General features: G+C 47.0%; 1 protein-coding gene and 1 long non-coding RNA gene across 2 annotated transcripts in view; one reads left to right on the top strand and one right to left on the bottom strand.

Annotated features, from left to right (window-relative positions):
• LOC135050910 (uncharacterized) overlaps window positions 1-18,536 on the top strand; it is a 164,475-nt gene that overhangs the window by 110,324 nt on the left and 35,615 nt on the right. The window lies entirely within an intron of this gene.
• The window catches only part of LOC135050427 (protein kinase C delta type-like), a 75,511-nt gene that overhangs the window by 43,121 nt on the left and 13,854 nt on the right, over window positions 1-18,536 (bottom strand). The window contains exon 2 of the mRNA XM_063956922.1: window positions 950-999. Within this exon, the coding sequence (XP_063812992.1) occupies window positions 950-999 (50 nt within the window). The remainder of the gene's footprint in view (window positions 1-949; window positions 1,000-18,536) is intronic.

The raw sequence follows: 18,536 nt of genomic DNA, 5'->3' as shown, positions 1-18,536 counted from the left end.
CAGGTACACATATACCCCCCCAGTGCCACATATGCCCCCAGTGCCAGATATTCCCCCCCAGTGCCAGATATTCCCCCAGTGCCAGATATTCCCCCCCAGTGCCACATATGCCCCCAGTGCCATATATTCCCCCCCAGTGCCAGATATTCCCCCAGTGCCAGATATTCCCCCCCAGTGCCATATATGCCCCCAGTGCCAGATATTCCCCCCCAGTGCCATATATGCCCCCAGTGCCAGATATTCCCCCCCCCAGTGCCATATATGCCCCAGTGCCAGATATCCCCCCCCCCCTGCTGCTGCTGCTTTTTGGAGGGACACGGAGGGCACAGCTCGCCTCTCCTGTGTCCCTCCTGCTGCATCATCTCCGGCGGCCGCGGGTCTAATAGGGGGAAGTGCCGGTTCGTGAGCCAATTAGAGCTCACGGACGGCACTTCCCCCTATTAGACCCGCGGCCGCCGGAGATGATGCAGGAGGGACACAGGGAGGCGCGCTGTGCCCTCCGTGTCCCTCCAACAAGCGGCGGAGGGAAGGAGACCGCAGACTGACATGCGGACGCTCGTCCGCATGTCAGTCTGCTGTAAATCAGTGGCGCCCCCGCAGCCCCTCGCCCCCAAGCCACCGCGAGGGCTGCGGGGGCAGTAGTTACGCCACTGGCTTTGGTTGTCAAACCTTGTTTCCAGTCTCTCTCTGCTGTGGTTGTTTCCATTCCAGGTTTCCAGCTCCTGTTTCCAGATTCCACTAAGAGACCCGCACCAGCTTACCACCCTGCGGTGCAGCCTGACTCTACAGTCTCCTGTGTCTGCTCCAGTCTCCGGCTACAGTCTCATCTGCTTCCAGCGGTCAGCTTCCAGCAGTGATCAGCTATCTTAAAGAGCCGGTGCTTTTCCAGCTATTACCTGCATACCATCAGTTACCTGCATACCATCAGTTACCTGCAAACCATCGGTACCTGCAAACCATCGGTTTCTACATCTTCGCTCCCCAGCTTCATTTCACTATCTAAACAAAGAAAACAGCGTTAATAGGTATGTGTAAAATATTTTATTACCATTAATAACACAGTATATTACTTGAAATGAATTAAAACTGTTAAAGACGTGCCGGTTAGTAACAACATGCAAATTAGCTGCACAAAGGAACTTATGCAAACGCACATATATTTCAATTAAGCTTTAGTGCAAAGGTTTATGCAATTATGGATATGCCATTAGTTCATTAGTCCCAAATATTTGAACTCCGTGCAATTCAGATGGGCTGTTTTGCTAGCATTTATGCCCAGATGGTAACCATCAAATTGATCCAACTGAATATCGGTTTTGTTAGTGGGTTAATAAGCACAAGTCTAGCAATTAGTAGTTTCTATAGCATATGAGCACAGTGGATGTTTGTATCACCTGTACAATCAGCCCCACTTCTAACAATGCATGGAAAAAGTGCCTCCCAGCTCCTGGTGCCTTCAGCACATTAGAGGTGCCATATCTGGAGTGTCCAAATTGGGGCTTTAATGAGGCTGTTGCAAAGTCCAAATTGCCGGTACCGGACACACTGTAGATGCTTACGCATTTCTCCGCCTCTTAGCAGCTCGGCGGCTTCCTCAGAGACGATATCACTATGTCTCCGTGCCTCTGTTTAAATAGCGGATCCATCACACGTGCGCCTGCGCACTCAGTTACCATCCAAACCTCGTTTTGAGTTGGAGCGCAGCGCCCACGTTTTGCTGTACTCTCCACCTCTAGTGTATCACATGACCGCTTCTTACAGCAAGATCTTATTCCTCCGATATTGCATTTTCATTCAGAAGAGGGGTGTTTCACAGAGTTTTTGTTATACTCGCCACAGTTATTCAAGAGTATTAAATATGGTCCATTATAGTTTAGGCTCTATGTAAATACATAGTTTCACGGCATCGGGACATAGTAAACCCAGAATAAACAGTTTTAAAAAATTAATTAAAAACAACAACTAATCATACCATTGGCACATAGTTAATATATAAATAAAAATACAAATACACACATATGTGAGCGTGAGGTCAGCGCATAGTAAATTGCGCATTCACAGTCACGTCCACATAGATTCTGTTCTCCACTCTGTCAGAGATTTTTTTTTTCCTTTTTTATTATATATAAATTTAGAGATAGCGGCAGTGCTCCCGCCGCTAAGCCCCATTCCAAATATATACAAAGAGAGATATATATAAGGGGACATTATTATACAGTTCAGGGCAATAATTAAAACTAGCTGTCCATATTAGCGCTTGGTTGGTATACCAAAGCAAAAGAAGGAAACAGAGAAATAAGTAAGCAAAAGAGACCAAGAAAAAAAGCATATGTATATGGATATATGGATAAAAGCTGTGCATATTCACATATAACTCAAATATATCCACGCAGCCAATAAATATGACTACATTAATTCAGAAAGACATAAGCAGCTGTGTAGAAACCACAACCGCAATAAGTGTATACAGGCAAACAGGGGACTGTCACAACTGAGGGCCTGAGCTGACGGGAGGCAGCCTCAGTTGTAGGGGCTGAGATGTACCGGAACCTGGGAGGTTGTATCAGACCCCTGGACATGTAAGTAACATGAATAATAACTGCCCGAAGGCGTGACCACGACAACTTGGATAAAAGTCAATGATGTTTATTATGACAACTCCGCAACACAGCAGCAGTAAAAGAAAACGTAAAAGTCAGCAAATAATAAATACAGTTCCTGGGTACTACAGGATGGCAGGAGCCACAGGGCACTGGTAGTGTGAGATAGTTCTTATGATCTTCTAGATGGAAAGTCCTTACCAGGCCCGACTGTAGCAATGGAGATAACCCAGGATTGTGCCAGCTGGTGTTCCAGGAAAAGCTGGGTTGCTGAAGGTAAAACAGCTGCTGTGGATACTGGCTGGAACCAGACTGTTGTTAGCACGGAGTGGATACTGGCTGGAACCAGTTAGATAATAAATGAACTTGGGAGCGATGAAATATGAACTGAAATGTAGAACTTGAGAGCGGAGAAATAATAATACCGGTGGAGAGTGGTAAAGTGTAGAAAGGACACCGGCCCTTTAAGGGAAGCTGTACTCTGCTGAAAGCTGAGCTGGAAGCAGGTAATGTTGTAGCTGGAAACAGATGAATCCACAATGGATTGGAGAGTCAGGCTACACCGCAGGTGGAATGCTGGTGCGGGTCTCTATGGTGGAAGTCTTGAGACAGGAGCTGGAACCTGGAAGACAATCACAGGAGAGAGACAAACAGGAACTAGGTTTGACAACCAAAGCACTGACGCCTTCCTTGCTCAGGCACAGTGTATTTATACCTGCAGCAAGGAAGGGATTGGCTAGGCAATTATGCAGATTAACAATACTGACAACAGATTGGAGGAAATGATCAGCTGACAGAATCCAAGATGGCTGCGCCCATGCAGACACTTGGAGGGAAGTTTGGTTTGTAATCCATGTGGTAATGAAAACAGTAATGGCGGCGCCGGCCACTGGAGACAGGAGACGCCAGGCTGACAAGTGCACATCCAACCACGCGGACACAGCGGAGGCCGCGGCTGACGTAATCGCCACTCTGACACTCTGCATGCAGAAGCTCAGGGACGGCGGCGGAGGCCGCGGGAGACGCCATGCCAGATGTAATATGGCGTTACTGTGACAGCGTCTCAGAGAGACAGGAGAGGATGCAGGAATGTGAACATTAGGATAACAGATGGGATCCGGTCCTGGAGCGCTGAGCGCTGAGCCAGCCTTAGGAGGCATCTGATGGGTAAGAAATGGCGTCCAGATACCCGGATCGTGACAGCACCCCCTTTGACACTTCTTTGGCTTTTGAGGAAACTTGGAATGGAATCTCCGGACCAAGGCAGGAGCATGGACATCAGAAGCATTGGTCCATGAACGTTCCTCAGGGCCATAACCCTTCCAGTCAATAAGATATTGTAGTTGACCGTAACGGTGACGTGAGTCCAGGATCTTGGCCACTTCATACTCAACGCCTCGTTGAGTTTGGACTTTCGGAGTTGGGGGAAGTGAGGAATGAAACCGATTCAAGATCAGCGGTTTCAACAGGGAAACATGGAATGTCCTGGGTATTTTTAAGAAGGGAGGCAACTGGAGTCTGTAAGCAACAGGATTGATGACTTGTTCAATCTTGAAAGGACCGATATAGCGAGGTGCAAACTTCATACTGGGAACTCTTAACCTCAAATTCTTCGTGGATAACCATACCCGATCACCCACCTTGAGAGCAGGAACTGCTCGACGCTTCTTATCCGCAAACTTCTTGTACCTGAACGATGCCTTGAGCAGAGCTGATCGTACGCTCTTCCAGATATTGGCAAACTGATGCAAGGTGATATCCACTGCGGGAACAGAAGTTGCTGGAAGCGGTTGGAACTCAGGGACTTTAGGGTGGAATCCAAAGTTAGTGAAGAATGGTGTTGAAGCAGATGAAGAATGATACTGGTTGTTATGACAGAACTCGGCCCAGGGAAGTAATTGAACCCAGTCATCTTGAGAGGAGGACACATAGATGCGGAGGAAGGCCTCCAAGTCCTGATTCACCCTCTCGGTTTGACCATTGGTCTGAGGATGGTAAGCCGTGGAAAACTTTAGCTTGACTTGGAGGACTTGACATAAACTTCGCCAGAATTTGGCTGTGAATTGAACTCCTCGATCTGAGATAATTTCTTCAGGAAGACCGTGGAGTCGGAAGATCTCTTGTATGAATACTTGAGCCAACTTGGAAGCTGACGGAAGACCGGTGAGAGGAATGAAGTGTGCCATCTTGGTGAACCGGTCAACTACCACCCAGATGGTATTGAACTTGTTGCACATGGGTAAGTCTGTAATGAAATCCATCGACAAGTGGGTCCATGGTCGACGGGGAACGGATAGTGGAACCAGTTGCCCCGCAGGCGACTGGCGGGATACTTTATGTTGGGCACACTTTGGGCAAGATGCCATAAACTCCAAGACGTCCTTTTTCAGAGTTGGCCACCAATAGGACCTAGAGATAAACTCCAGGGTTTTTTGGATACCTGTATGTCCGGCAAAACGGGAAGCATGGGCCCAATGCATGAGCTTCTTCCTTAGCATCGGCTTCACAAAACTTTTCCCTGATGGGGGCGTAGAGTCCATCCCTACCGTGGAGAATGCCAACGGATTTATAATAGGATGCTTGTCTGAAGACTCTGACTCATTTTCTTGCTCCCATGAGCGGGAAAGGGCATCGGCCTTGCGATTCTGAGAGCCCGGACAGAACTGGAGTTTAAAGTCGAACCTGGAAAAGAAAAGTGCCCATCTGGCCTGACGAGGGTTGAGACATTGTGCGCCCTTCAGGTATAAAAGGTTCTTGTGGTCTGTAAGTATGGTGATTGAATGAGAAGCTCCCTCCAACAGATACCTCCACTCTTCTAGAGCGAGCTTGATGGCTAGCAACTCCTGGTCGCCAATGGCATAGTTGCGCTCAGCTGGGGAGAACTTCCGGGAGAAGAAACTGCAAGGGTGTAAATGGCCATCTTTAGCCCTCTGAGATAACACCGCTCCTACTCCAACGGAGGAGGCATCCACCTCTAAGATGAAAGGAGAGTCGATGTCAGGCTGTTTCAGAACAGGCGCAGAGATGAACCTTTGTTTTAAAAGATGAAATGCTTGCATGGCTTCTTCAGACCACTTGGACGGGTTAGCACCCTTCTTAGTGAAAGCAGTAATAGGCGCCACAATGGTGGAAAAGTCTCGTATAAACTTTCGGTAATAGTTGGCGAACCCTAAGAACCTCTGGACCCCTTTGAGGGTTAAGGGTACCGGCCAATTTTGGATTGCTTGTAGTTTCTCAGGATCCATCTCTAGTCCGGAACCGGACACAATGTACCCTAGAAACGGAATGGACTTGACTTCAAAGACGCATTTTTCTAATTTGCAATAGAGATGATTGACACGGAGACGGGACAGAACCTCTTTAACCCAAAAACGATGTTCCTCTAAATCGTTGGCAAAAATGAGGATATCGTCTAGATAGACCACGACATGACGGTATAGAATGTCTCTGAAGATCTCATTGACAAAATGCTGGAAGACAGCTGGAGCATTGCTCAATCCGAAGGGCATGACGAGGTACTCATAATGTCCGTCACGGGTGTTAAAGGCGGTCTTCCACTCGTCACCCTCACGGATCCGGATGAGATTGTATGCACCTCGCAAGTCCAGCTTTGTAAAGATGGTAGCTCCGCTAACTCTGTCAAAGAGCTCAGTAATCAGGGGTAAAGGATAACGGTTCTTGATGGTAATGTCGTTCAAACCTCTGTAGTCGATGCACGGCCGCAGACCACCATCTTTCTTTTTTACAAAAAAGAAGCCTGCGCCGGCTGGAGAAGAAGAAGGTCGAATGAACCCCTTTGCTAGGTTCTCTTTAATATATTCCTCCATAGAATGTGTCTCAGGCAGAGACAACGGATAAGTTCGGCCTCGAGGTGGAACCTTCCCTGGAACGAGATCAATCGGACAGTCCCATTCTCTATGAGGAGGAAGGATATCAGCAGAAGCTTTACTGAACACATCCGTGAAATCTTGATATGGAGGAGGTGGAACATCAGACGACCTGGGGGAGGAAGAACAGACAGGCAATACTTTAAACAAACATGTCTCAGCACAGGAGGAACCCCATGCCAGGATTTGCGTAGTCGTCCAATCAATTGTAGGATTGTGAAGACGGAGCCATGGAAGGCCCAGGACCACAGGATGTGTGGCTCTTGGAATCACTAAAAGTGAAATAAGTTCGGAATGAAGAACTCCCACTCTCAGACGAACTGGTAGAGTACTTAGAGCAATAACTGTATCAAAAATGTTACTGCCATCCACGGCAGTTAAGGAGATGGACGAAGGAAGTCTCTCGGTGGGTAGGGACCACCGTTTAACATAGGCTTCGGTAATAAAGTTCCCAGCTGCTCCGGAATCAAGGAGGGCAATGACGTTCCGATAACGTTGAGCAATTTGGAGCGACACTGGGAGATTACAATCATGAGGAGATGGAGAGGAGATCATTATTCCTAGCCGGCCCTCTCCTGGGCGAGCTAGGGTTTGGAGTTTTCCCGGACGTTCGGGACAGGCATTGATGGTGTGAGACGGAGCTGCACAGTAAAGGCAAAGAGACTCAGAGAGACGTCTTCGGCGCTCAGCAGGAGTTAAACGGGAACGGCCAAGTTGCATGGGCTCATCTTTAGATGGTGACAGTTGACGAGGAGGAGGAGCAGAAGATTTTGGAGCAGATGATCTTCCACGCTCAGTTGCTCTCTCTCTGAAACGTAAATCAACTTTCGTGCAGAGTGAGATTAGCTCATCTAACTTAGAAGGTAAGTCTCTGGTAGCTAACTCATCTTTAATACGCTCAGATAAGCCATGCCAGAATGCAGCATACAGGGCCTCGTCGTTCCATGCCAGTTCGGATGCCAGGATCTGGAACTGTATCAGATATTGTCCTACAGTACGTGACCCCTGGCGTAAACGGAGAATCTCGGATGAAGCTGAGGTTACCCGGCCTGGCTCGTCGAAGATGCGCCTGAATGTTGACACGAAGGCAGTGTAGGAAGATAGCAGAGTGTCGGACCTCTCCCATAACGGTGATGCCCAATCAAGGGCTGAGCCACTGAGAAGAGAAATAATGTAGGCAATTTTTGTACGGTCACTGGGAAAATTGCCAGGTTGTAGCTCAAACTGAATCTCACACTGGTTGAGAAATCCCCTGCAGAATCTTGGAGATCCGTCAAATTTTGCTGGCGTTGGAAGATGAAGACGTGGAGCAGAAATGGGTAAGGTGGGTGGGGTTATAGCTGGAGTCACTGTGGTTGACGCACCAGACGCGCCTGATCCACGGAGAGTTGTCTGAATCCCATCCAGCCGAGTAGAGAGATCCTGGAGACAGCGGATGATGTGGCCCTGTGCAGCCTCCTGATGTTCTAGTCGGGCTGCCAGTTCTTGCATCGGCCTGGCCGCTTGATCCTGGTCTCCGGCTGGATTCATTAGGTCAGTGCTTACTGTCACAACTGAGGGCCTGAGCTGACGGGAGGCAGCCTCAGTTGTAGGGGCTGAGATGTACCGGAACCTGGGAGGTTGTATCAGACCCCTGGACATGTAAGTAACATGAATAATAACTGCCCGAAGGCGTGACCACGACAACTTGGATAAAAGTCAATGATGTTTATTATGACAACTCCGCAACACAGCAGCAGTAAAAGAAAACGTAAAAGTCAGCAAATAATAAATACAGTTCCTGGGTACTACAGGATGGCAGGAGCCACAGGGCACTGGTAGTGTGAGATAGTTCTTATGATCTTCTAGATGGAAAGTCCTTACCAGGCCCGACTGTAGCAATGGAGATAACCCAGGATTGTGCCAGCTGGTGTTCCAGGAAAAGCTGGGTTGCTGAAGGTAAAACAGCTGCTGTGGATACTGGCTGGAACCAGACTGTTGTTAGCACGGAGTGGATACTGGCTGGAACCAGTTAAATAATAAATGAACTTGGGAGCGATGAAATATGAACTGAAATGTAGAACTTGAGAGCGGAGAAATAATAATACCGGTGGAGAGTGGTAAAGTGTAGAAAGGACACCGGCCCTTTAAGGGAAGCTGTACTCTGCTGAAAGCTGAGCTGGAAGCAGGTAATGTTGTAGCTGGAAACAGATGAATCCACAATGGATTGGAGAGTCAGGCTACACCGCAGGTGGAATGCTGGTGCGGGTCTCTATGGTGGAAGTCTTGAGACAGGAGCTGGAACCTGGAAGACAATCACAGGAGAGAGACAAACAGGAACTAGGTTTGACAACCAAAGCACTGACGCCTTCCTTGCTCAGGCACAGTGTATTTATACCTGCAGCAAGGAAGGGATTGGCTAGGCAATTATGCAGATTAACAATACTGACAACAGATTGGAGGAAATGATCAGCTGACAGAATCCAAGATGGCTGCGCCCATGCAGACACTTGGAGGGAAGTTTGGTTTGTAATCCATGTGGTAATGAAAACAGTAATGGCGGCGCCGGCCACTGGAGACAGGAGACGCCAGGCTGACAAGTGCACATCCAACCACGCGGACACAGCGGAGGCCGCGGCTGACGTAATCGCCACTCTGACACTCTGCATGCAGAAGCTCAGGGACGGCGGCGGAGGCCGCGGGAGACGCCATGCCAGATGTAATATGGCGTTACTGTGACAGCGTCTCAGAGAGACAGGAGAGGATGCAGGAATGTGAACATTAGGATAACAGATGGGATCCGGTCCTGGAGCGCTGAGCCAGCCTTAGGAGGCATCTGATGGGTAAGAAATGGCGTCCAGATACCCGGATCGTGACAGGGACCTTGTAAAAAATTATTATGCCAACTAGATTCAAATAGATGGTACTCCGCATGTTTAGATATATACCTAGACATTGTTTAGTTCTACTGTATCATTTAATCCTCCGGGGATAAGGGTACCCAGAACGTAGATCCAATAGGCTTCTCTCTTACATAGTTGCCTAAACCTATCTCCTCCCCGCTTTGTAACTTCTACTTGTTCTATTGCCTTTATTGTTACACTCTTAACATTTTGAAATCCACCTCATTCGTCACACAATATAATAGCCATGCCAGAGAAATTAAAAAGATCATAAAGAAAAATACCTCAATATTGTATATGGATGATACTATTACATGTGGGTGCGGAAGGCAGTACGTGGGTCGCACTATTCGTGCTCTCCATGTACGGTTTTCCGAACACAGAAGAAACATATTGAAGGGTTTGAAAACACACCCTCTTTCTCGTCATGTCTCCATATGTCCAAATATGTCAAAAACAAAATGTAAAGAGTGTAACAATAAAGGCAATAGAACAAGTAGAAGTTACAAAGCGGGGAGGAGATAGTTTTAGGCAACTATGTAAGAGAGAAGCCTATTGGATCTACGTTCTGGGTACCCTTATCCCCGGGAAATTAAATGATACAGTAGAACTAAACAATGTCTAGGTATATATCTAAACATGCTGAGTACCATCTATTTGAGTCTAGTTGGCATAATAATTTTTTACAAGGTCCCCTGTTTGCCTGTATACACTTATTGCGGCTGTGGTTTCTACACAGCTGCTTATGTGTCTTTCTGAATTAATGTAGTCATATTTATTGGCTGCGTGGATATAGTTGAGTTATATGTGAATATGCACAGCTTTTATCCATATACATATGCTTTTTTTCTTGGTCTCTTTTGCTTACTTATTTCTCTGTTTCCTTCTTTTGCTTTGGTATACCAACCAAGCGCTAATATGGACAACTAGTTTTAATTATTGCCCTGAACTGTAATAATGTCCCCTTATATATGTATATATTAGTGATGTGCACCGGACATTTTTCGGGTTTTGTGTTTTGGTTTTGGATTCGGTTCCGCGGCCGTGTTTTGGATTCGGACGCGTTTTGGCAAAACCTCACCGAAATTTTTTTGTCGGATTCGGGTGTGTTTTGAATTCGGGTGTTTTTTTCAAAAAACCCTAAAAAACAGCTTAAATCATAGAATTTGGGGGTCATTTTGATCCCATAGTATTATTAACCTCAATTACCATAATTTCCACTCATTTCCAGTCTATTCTGAACACCTCACACCTCACAATATTATTTTTAGTCCTAAAATTTGCATCGAGGTCGCTGGATGGCTAAGCTAAGCGACACAAGTGGGCGACACAAACACCTGGCCCATCTAGGAGTGGCACTGCAGTGTCAGGCAGGATGGCACTTCAAAAAAATAGTCCCCAAACAGCACATGATGCAAAGAAAAAAAGAGGCGCACCAAGGTCGCTGTGTGACTAAGCTAAGCGACACAAGTGGCCGACACAAACACCTGGCCCATCTAGGAGTGGCACTGCAGTGTCAGACAGGATGGAACTTCAAAAAAATTGTCCCCAAACAGCACATGATGCAAAGAATAAAAGAGGCGCACCAAGGTCGCTGTGTGACTAAGCTAAGCGACACAAGTGGCCGACACAAACACCTGGCCCATCTAGGAGTGGCACTGCAGTGTCAGACAGGATGGCACTTCAAAAAAATAGTCCCCAAACAGCACATGATGCAAAGAAAAAAAGAGGCGCACCAAGGTCGCTGTGTGACTAAGCTAAGCGACACAAGTGGCCGACACAAACACCTGGCCCATCTAGGAGTGGCACTGCAGTGTCAGACAGGATGGCACTTCAAAAAAATAGTCCCCAAACAGCACATGATGCAAAGAAAAAAAGAGGCGCACCAAGGTCGCTGTGTGACTAAGCTAAGCGACACAAGTGGCCGACACAAACACCTGGCCCATCTAGGAGTGGCACTGCAGTGTCAGACAGGATGGCACTTCAAAAAAATTGTCCCCAAACAGCACATGATGCAAAGAAAAAAAGAGGCGCACCAAGGTCGCTGTGTGACTAAGCTAAGCGACACAAGTGGCCGACACAAACACCTGGCCCATCTAGGAGTGGCACTGCATTGTCAGACAGGACGGCACTTCAAAAAAATTGTCCCCAAACAGCACATGATGCAAAGAATAAAAGAGGCGCACCAAGGTCGCTGTGTGACTAAGCTAAGCGACACAAGTGGCCGACACAAACACCTGGCCCATCTAGGAGTGGCACTGCAGTGTCAGACAGGATGGCACTTCAAAAAAATTGTCCCCAAACAGCACACGATGCAAAGAATAAAAGAGGCGCACCAAGGTCGCTGTGTGACAAAGCTAAGCGACACAAGTGGCCGACACAAACACCTGGCCCATCTAGGAGTGGCACTACAGCGTCAGACAGGATGGCACTTCAAAAAAATAGTCCCCAAACAACACATGATGCAAAGAATAAAAGAGGCGCACCAAGGTCGCTGTGTGACTAAGCTAAGCGACACAAGTGGCCGACACAAACACCTGGCCCATCTAGGAGTGGCACTGCAGTGTCAGACAGGATGGCACTTCAAAAAAATAGTCCCCAAACAGCACATGATGCAAAGAAAAAAAGAGGCGCACCAAGGTCGCTGTGTGACTAAGCTAAGCAACACAAGTGGCCGACACAAACACCTGGCCCATCTAGGAGTTGAACTGCAGTGTCAGACAGGATGGCACTTCAAAAAAATTGTCCCCAAACAGCACATGATGCAAAGAAAAATGAAAGAAAAAAGAGGTGCAAGATGGAATTGTCCTTGGGCCCTCCCACCCACCCTTATGTTGTATAAACAGGACATGCACACTTTAACGAACCCATCATTTCAGCGACAGGGTCTGCCACACGACTGTGACTGAAATGACTGGTAGGTTTGGGCCCCCACCAAAAAAGAAGCAATCAATCTCTCCTTGCACAAACTGGCTCTACAGAGGCAAGATGTCCTCCTCATCATCATCCTCCGATTCCTCACCCCTTTCACTGTGTACATCCCCCTCCTCACAGATTATTAATTCGTCCTCACTGGAATCCACCATCTCAGATCCCTGTGTACTTTCTTAAGGCAATTGCTGGTGAATGTCTCCACGGAGGAATTGATTATAATTCATTTTGATGAACATCATCTTCTCCACATTTTCTGGAAGTAACCTCGTACGCCGATTGCTGACAAGGTGAGCGGCTGCACTAAACACTCTTTCGGAGTACACACTGGAGGGAGGGCAACTTAGGTAGAATAAAGCCAGTTTGTGCAAGGGCCTCCAAATTGCCTCTTTTTCCTGCCAGTATACGTACGGACTGTCTGACGTGCCTACTTGGATGCGGTCACTCATATAATCCTCCACCATTCTTTCAATGGTGAGAGAATCATATGCAGTGACAGTAGACGACATGTCAGTAATTGTTGGCAGGTCCTTCAGTCCGGACCAGATGTCAGCACTCGCTCCAGACTGCCCTGCATCACCGCCAGCGGGTGGGCTCGGAATTCTTAGCCTTTTCCTCGCACCCCCAGTTGCGGGAGAATGTGAAGGAGGAGATGTTGACGGGTCACGTTCTGCTTGACTTGACAATTTTCTCACCAGCAGGTCTTTGAACCTCTGCAGACTTGTGTCTGCCAGAAAGAGAGATACAACGTAGGTTTTAAATCTAGGATCGAGCACGGTGGCCAAAATGTAGTGCTCTGATTTCAACAGATTGACCACCCGTGAATCCTGGTTAAGCGAATTAAGGGCTCCATCCACAAGTCCCACATGCCTAGCGGAATCGCTCTGTTTTAGCTCCTCCTTCAATGTCTCCAGCTTCTTCTGCAAAAGCCTGATGAGGGGAATGACCTGACTCAGGCTGGCAGTGTCTGAACTGACTTCACGTGTGGCAAGTTCAAAGGGTTGCAGAACCTTGCACAACGTTGAAATCATTCTCCACTGCGCTTGAGTCAGGTGCATTCCCCCTCCTTTGCCTATATTGTGGGCAGATGTATAGGCTTGAATGGCCTTTTGCTGCTCCTCCATCCTCTGAAGCATATAGAGGGTTGAATTCCACCTTGTTACCACCTCTTGCTTCAGATGATGGCAGGGCAGGTTCAGGATTGTTTGGTGGTGCTCCAGTCTTCTGTACGCGGTGGCTGAATGCCGAAAGTGGCCCGCAATTCTTCGGGCCACCGACAGCATCTCTTGCACGCCCCTGTCGTTTTTTAAATAATTCTACACCACCAAATTCAATGTATGTGCAAAACATGGGACGTGCTGGAATTTGCCCAGATGTAATGCACGCACAATATTGCTGGCGTTGTCCGATGTCACAAATCCCCAGGAGAGTCCAATTGGGGTAAGCCATTCTGCGATAATCTTCCTCAGTTTCCGTAAGAGGTTGTCAGCTGTGTGCCTATTCTGGAAAGCGGTGATACAAAGCGTAGCCTGCCTAGGAACGAGTTGGCGTTTGCGAGATGCTGCTACTGGTGCCGCCGCTGCTGTTCTTGCTGTGGGAGGCAATACATCTACCCAGTGGGCTGTCACAGTCATATAGTCCTGAGTCTGCCCTGCTCCACTTGTCCACATGTCCTTGGTTAAGTGAACATTGGGTACAACTGCATTTTTTAGGACACTGGTGACTCTTTTTCTGAGGTCTGTGTACATTTTCGGTATCGCCTGCCTAGAGAAATGGAACCTAGATGGTATTTGGTACCGGGGACACAGTACCTCAATCAAGTCTCAAGTTGCCTCTGAATTAACGGTGGATACCGGAACCACGTTTCTCACCGCCCAGGCTGCCAAGACCTGAGTTATCTGCTTTGCAGCAGGATGACTGCTGTGATATTTCATCTTCCTCGCAAAGGACTGTTGGACAGTCAATTGCTTACTGGAAGTAGTACAAGTGGTCTTCCGACTTCCCCTCTTGGATGACGATCGACTCCCAGCAGCAACAACAGCAGCGCCAACAGCAGTAGGCGTTACACTCAAGGATGCATCGGAGGAATCCCAGGCAGGAGAGGACCCGTCAGATTTGCCAGTGACATGGCCTGCAGGACTATTGGCTTTCCTGGGTATGGAGGAAATTGACACTGAGGGAGTTGGTGGTGTGGTTTGCAGGAGCTTGGTTACAAGAGGAAGGGATTTAGTGGTCAGTGGACTGCTTCTGCTGTCCAAAGTTTTTGAACTTGTCACTGACTTATGATGAATGCGCTGCAGGTGACGTATAAGGGAGGATGTTCCGAGGTGGTTAACGTCCTTACCCCTACTTATTACAGCTTGACAAAGGCAACACACGGCTTGACACCTGTTGTCCGCATTTGTGTTGAAATAATTCCACAACGAAGAGCTGATTTTTTTTGTATTTTGACCAGGCATGTCAATGGCCATATTCGTCCCACGGACAACAGGTGTCTCCCCGGGTGCCTGACTTAAACAAACCACCTCACCATCAGAATCCTCCTTGTCAATTTCCTCCCCAGCGCCAGCAACACCCATATCCTCATACTGGTGTACTTCAACAGTGACATCTTCAATATGACTATCAGGAACTGGACTGCGGGTGCTCCTTCCAGCACCTGCAGGGGGCGTGCAAATGGTGGAAGGCGCAAGCTCTTCCCGTCAAGTGTTGGGAAGGTCAGGCATCGCAACCGACACAATTGGACTCTCCTTGGGGATTTGTGATTTAGAAGAACGCACAGTTCTTTGCTGTGCTTTTGCCAGCTTAAGTCTTTTCATTTTTTTTTTGCGAGAGGATGAGTGCTTCCATCCTCATGTGAATCTGAACCACTAGCCATGAACATAGGCCAGGGCCTCAGCCGTTCCTTGCCACTCCGTGTCGTAAATGGCATATTGGCAAGTTTACGCTTCTCATCAGACGCTTTCAATTTTGATTTTTGGGTCATTTTACTGAACTTTTGTTTTTTGGATTTTACATGCTCTCTACTATGACATTGGGCATCGGCCTTGGCAGACGACGTTGATGGCATTTCATCGTCTCGGCCATGACTAGTGGCAGCAGCTTCAGCACGAGGTGGTAGTGGATCTTGATCTTTCCCTATTTTAACCTCCACATGTTTGTTCTCCATTTTTTAATGTGTGGAATTATATGCCAGTATCAATAGCAATGGCCTACTACTATATATACTGCGCACAACTAAAATGCACCACAGGTATAGAATGTAGAGGGATAGTATACTTAATGACGACACAGAGGTAGGTACAGCAGTGGCCTTCCGTACCGTACTGCTATATATACTGGTGGTCACTGTGTCAGCAAACTGCAAAACTAAAATGCACCACAGGTATCGAATGTAGATGGATAGTATACTTAATGACGACACAGAGGTAGGTATAGCAGTGGCCTTCCGTACCGTACTGCTATATATACTGGTGGTCACTGTGTCAGCAAACTGCAAAACTAAAATGCACCACAGGTATAGAATGTAGATGGGTAGTATACTTAATGACGACACAGAGGTAGGTACAGCAGTGGCCTTCCGTACCGTACTGCTATATATACTGGTAGTCACTGTGTCAGCAAACTGCAAAACTAAAATGCACCACAGGTATAGAATGTAGATGGATAGTATACTTAATGACGACACAGAGGTAGATACAGCAGTGGCCTTCCGTACCGTACTGCTATATATACTGGTGGTCACTGTGTCAGCAAACTGCAAAACTAAAATGCACCACAGGTATAGAATGAAGATGGATAGTATACTTAATGACGACACAGAGGTAGGTACAGCAGTGGCCTTCCGTACCGTACTGCTATATATACTGGTGGTCACTGTGTCAGCAAACTGCAAAACTAAAATGCACCACAGGTATAGAATGTAGATGGATAGTATACTTAATGATGACACAGAGGTAGGTACAGCAGTGGCCTTCCGTACCGTACTGCTATATATACTGGTGGTCACTGTGTCAGCAAACTGCAAAACTAAAATGCACCACAGGTATAGAATGTAGATGGATAGTATACTTAATGACGACACAGAGGTAAGTACAGCAGTGGCCTTCCGTACCGTACTGCTTTATATACTGGTGGTCACTGTGTCAGCAAACTGCAAAACTAAAATGCACCACAGGTATAGAATGTAGATGGATAGTATACTTAATGACGACACAGAGGTAGATACAGCAGTGGCCTTCCGTACCGTACTGCTATATATACTGGTGGTCACTGTGTCAGCAAACTGCAAAACTAAAATGCACCACAGGTATAGAATGTAGATGGATAGTATACTTAATGACGACACAGAGGTAGGTACAGCAGTGGCCTTCCGTACCGTACTGCTATTTATACTGGTGGTCACTGTGTCAGCAAACTTCAAAACTAAAATGCACCACAGGTATAGAATGTAGATGGATAGTATACTTAATGACGACACAGAGGTAGGTACAGCAGTGGCCTTCCGTACCGTACTGCTATATATAGTATACTGGTGGTCACTGTGTCAGCAAACTGCGAAACTAAAATGCACCACAGGTATAGAATGTAGATTAATAGTATACTTAATGACGACACAGAGGTAGGTACAGCAGTGGCCTTCCGTACCGTACTGCTATATATACTGGTGGTCACTGTGTCAGCAAACTGCAAAACTAAAATGCACCACAGGTATAGAATGTAGATGGATAGTATACTTAATGACGACACAAAGGTAGGTACAGCAGTGGCCTTCCGTACCGTACTGCTATATATACTGGTGGTCACTGTGTCAGCAAACTACAAAACTAAAATGCACCACATGTATAGAATGTAGATGGATAGTATACTTAATGATGACACAGAGGTAGGTACAGCAGTGGCCTTCCGTACCGTACTGCTATATATACTGGTGGTCACTGTGTCAGCAAACTGCACAACTGAAATGCACCACAGGTATAGAATCTAGATGGATAGTATACTTGACGACACAGAGGTAGGTACAGCAGTGGCCTACTGTACCGTAATGCTATATATTATATACTGGTGGTCACTGGTCAGCAAAACTCTGCACTGTACTCCTCCTATATAATATTATACTGGTGGTCCCCAGTCCCCACAATAAAGCAGCACAGTGAGCACAGATATGGAGTGTTTTTCAGGCAGACAACGTATACTGGTGGTCACTGTCAGCAAAACTCTGCACTGTACTCCTGCTACATAATACAGCTGCTCCCCAGTCCCCACAATTAAGCAGTGTGAGCACAGATATATGCAGCACACTGAGCACAGATAAGGAGCGTTTTTTTCAGGCAGAGAACGGATAAAACTGGTGGTCACTGATCAGCAAAACTCTGCACTGTACTCCTCCTATATTATACAGCTGCTCCCCAGTCCTCCCCACAATTAAGCAATAAAGCTCAATCAAGTTCAACAATAACGGAGAGGACGACAGCCACGTCCTCTCCCTAACATTTCCAATGCACGAGTGAAAATGGCGGCGACGCACGGCTGCTTATATAGAATCCGAATCTCGCGAGAATCCGACAGCGGGATGATGACGTTCGGGCGCGATTGGGTTGCCGCTATCTCTAAATTTATATAAAATAAAAAAGGAGGGAAAAAAATCTCTTGACAGATTGGTCTGAGATGATGCACCTGAATCTATGTGGACGTGACTGTGAATGTGCAATTTACTATGCACTGACCTCACGCTCACATATGTGTGTATTTGTATTTTTATTTATATATTAACTATGTGCCAATGGTATGTCTAGTTGTTGTTTTTAATTAATTTTTTAAAACTGTTTATTCTGGGTTTACTATGTCCCGATGCCGTGAAACTATGTATTTACATAGAGCCTAAACTATAATGGACCATATTTAATACTCTTGAATAACTGTGGCGAGTATAACAAAAACTCTGTGAAACACCCCTCTTCTGAATGAAAATGCAATATCGGAGGAATAAGATCTTGCTGTAGGAAGCGGTCATGTGATACACTAGAGGTGGAGAGTACAGCAAAACGTGGGCGCTGCGCTCCAACTCAAAACGAGGTTTGGATGGTAACTGAGTGCGCAGGCGCACGCGTGATGGATCCGCTATTTAAACAGAGGCACGGAGACATAGTGATATCGTCTCTGAGGAAGCCGCCGAGCTGCTAAGAGGCGGAGAAACGCGTAAGACATCTACAGTGTGTCCGGTACCGGCAATTTGG

This window comes from Pseudophryne corroboree, chromosome 2 (assembly GCF_028390025.1).
Source record: "Pseudophryne corroboree isolate aPseCor3 chromosome 2, aPseCor3.hap2, whole genome shotgun sequence".
NCBI lineage: Eukaryota > Metazoa > Chordata > Amphibia > Anura > Myobatrachidae > Pseudophryne > Pseudophryne corroboree.
Note: the sequence above shows the minus strand (reverse complement) of the source record. Positions and strands in the feature narration are given on the sequence as shown.